This window comes from Apis dorsata, unplaced genomic scaffold (assembly GCF_000469605.1).
Source record: "Apis dorsata unplaced genomic scaffold, Apis dorsata 1.3 scaffold_694, whole genome shotgun sequence".
Classification (NCBI taxonomy): domain Eukaryota; kingdom Metazoa; phylum Arthropoda; class Insecta; order Hymenoptera; family Apidae; genus Apis; species Apis dorsata.
Window position 1 is genome coordinate 56,795 of NW_006263873.1, and position 1,766 is coordinate 58,560.

Genomic DNA, 1,766 nt, shown 5'->3' on the forward strand with positions numbered 1-1,766 from the left:
ATCTTAATAAAATACAAAAATAAAATTTACACTTCATACAAGGATACGGTAATTGTAAATGAAGTAAATATTCTGTAAGTATTTTAAATTTCATTAATATTTCTGGTACAGGAATATGTAAAGAACTTGCATTATTACCGCAGAAAGGCCATTTTAATCCTTTTAATATATCATTATATTCTCTGAAAATTATTAGTATGTACATTTGTCATATATATATATATATACATTAAATATATAAAAATATATTAAATAAAAATATACTTTGATAATTTATCCTTTATAAGATTATGCCAAAAATATAAAGTTTCTTTTACATAATTTTGGAGATAATGACAAGTTGATGATCTTAATTGACAACTAATATTTGTAAGATCTACATATAATGAGATAGTTAATTCATCATCACCATTTGTTAAAGATACTTGTATTTCATCGCTAAAATCATAGTCCTTTAATATTAGAAATAATTATAAAATATAAATAAATAAATAATAATAATAATTTACCTAATGTTTTCAACATATTTTATAAAATTCAAATATGATAAGGATTTGTTTAAATAAGTTATAACATTGATAATTTTTTGCATTTCTAAACTTTTATCATTTTCATGCATTGTTTCTTGTATGTTCTCTCTAAATTCGGTAAAAACTTTTTGTAATTGTTGAAATTCAATATCTATTTTTTCAACATTTTCTATAACTGCCTTTACTTTTGATGGAGCTTCACTGGATGCCATTGACAGCTAAATTTAAAAGATCAATAACAAAAAATTTTCTTTATCAAATTTTTTTTATGTGAAAATAAACGAAAATGTAAAGTATTTTTAATAAAATTTTAATATAATAATAATATGTTTTTAAATACATACTGATTTTTGAATTTCATTTTTCTGAGTATTAAGATATTGATGAAATTCATATATTTTATTAAGTCCTCTTAAATCATTTCCTAATTCTGTATTAAATTTGTGTATAATTGTTTCTTTTGTATCTATCATAATGTTATATCTATCATAAATATCTTTTAACAAATGTATAAGAAATTTGATAATTTAAGGTTATGGTATTTAATATTATGAAACATATAACTACAATACTTAATATATATGTACTACACAATATACAACTTTAGACAAATAAGTAAAGATGATTGAATGTGGAATATAGCAATATAAATATAAAAAAATGAAATTCGAATGCTCATTCGTTCAAAAAAATATATAAGGCTAATTTAAATATATTTAAATAAAAAATAAATATCACCGAGATTTTTAAAATCTGATAATAATTTTAATTCATTTAATTATCATTCATATTTAACATAGAATAAAATTGTAATATTGACAATTTAATAAAAAATAAAATTATAAATAAAATAGTACATATATGATAAAATATTTTATAACCTCCTATATTATTAATATTTTATAATTCTAATTTATAATTCTAAAACTACTTATGAAACATAAATTAAGAATCATTTTGATGATAAGAATCGTTTATGTTAAAGAATAATATAAAATTACATTTGTATTCCAAGATGAACAATATAATATAGTTAAATTATTGAATAATTATTTTTTATGTATAGATAGAAATATACAATCATATAAATTATTCCACCGAACTTCACACCAGTTGCTGGTTTTAATAAATATAAATAATACATAATCAGGAAATTAATTTGATACAAATTTAATAAAAATTTATGAATTTGATTATCAATTATAACATTCTCTTTCACACAGAAAAATATTCTTA

At 18.6% G+C, this 1,766-nt stretch overlaps 1 protein-coding gene across 3 annotated transcripts in view; it reads right to left on the bottom strand.

The window, feature by feature from the left end:
- Positions 1-1,094, bottom strand: part of LOC102681258 (RAD50-interacting protein 1) — a 5,369-nt gene extending 4,275 nt beyond the window's left edge. Inside the window, exons 1-4 of one of the 3 annotated variants that reach the window (XM_031513691.1) lie at positions 875-1,094; positions 510-748; positions 265-438; positions 48-182 (exon numbers count right to left, since the gene is read on the bottom strand). In XM_031513691.1, coding sequence (XP_031369551.1) covers positions 48-182; positions 265-438; positions 510-748; positions 875-1,003 — 677 coding nt within the window. In that variant the 5' untranslated portion in view covers positions 1,004-1,094. Of the gene's footprint in view, positions 1-30; positions 183-264; positions 439-509; positions 749-874 lie in introns of all 3 variants that reach the window. The other 2 variants (XM_031513690.1, XM_031513689.1) reach the window with 2 other exon arrangements.
- Between the last annotated feature and the right edge of the window lie 672 nt (positions 1,095-1,766).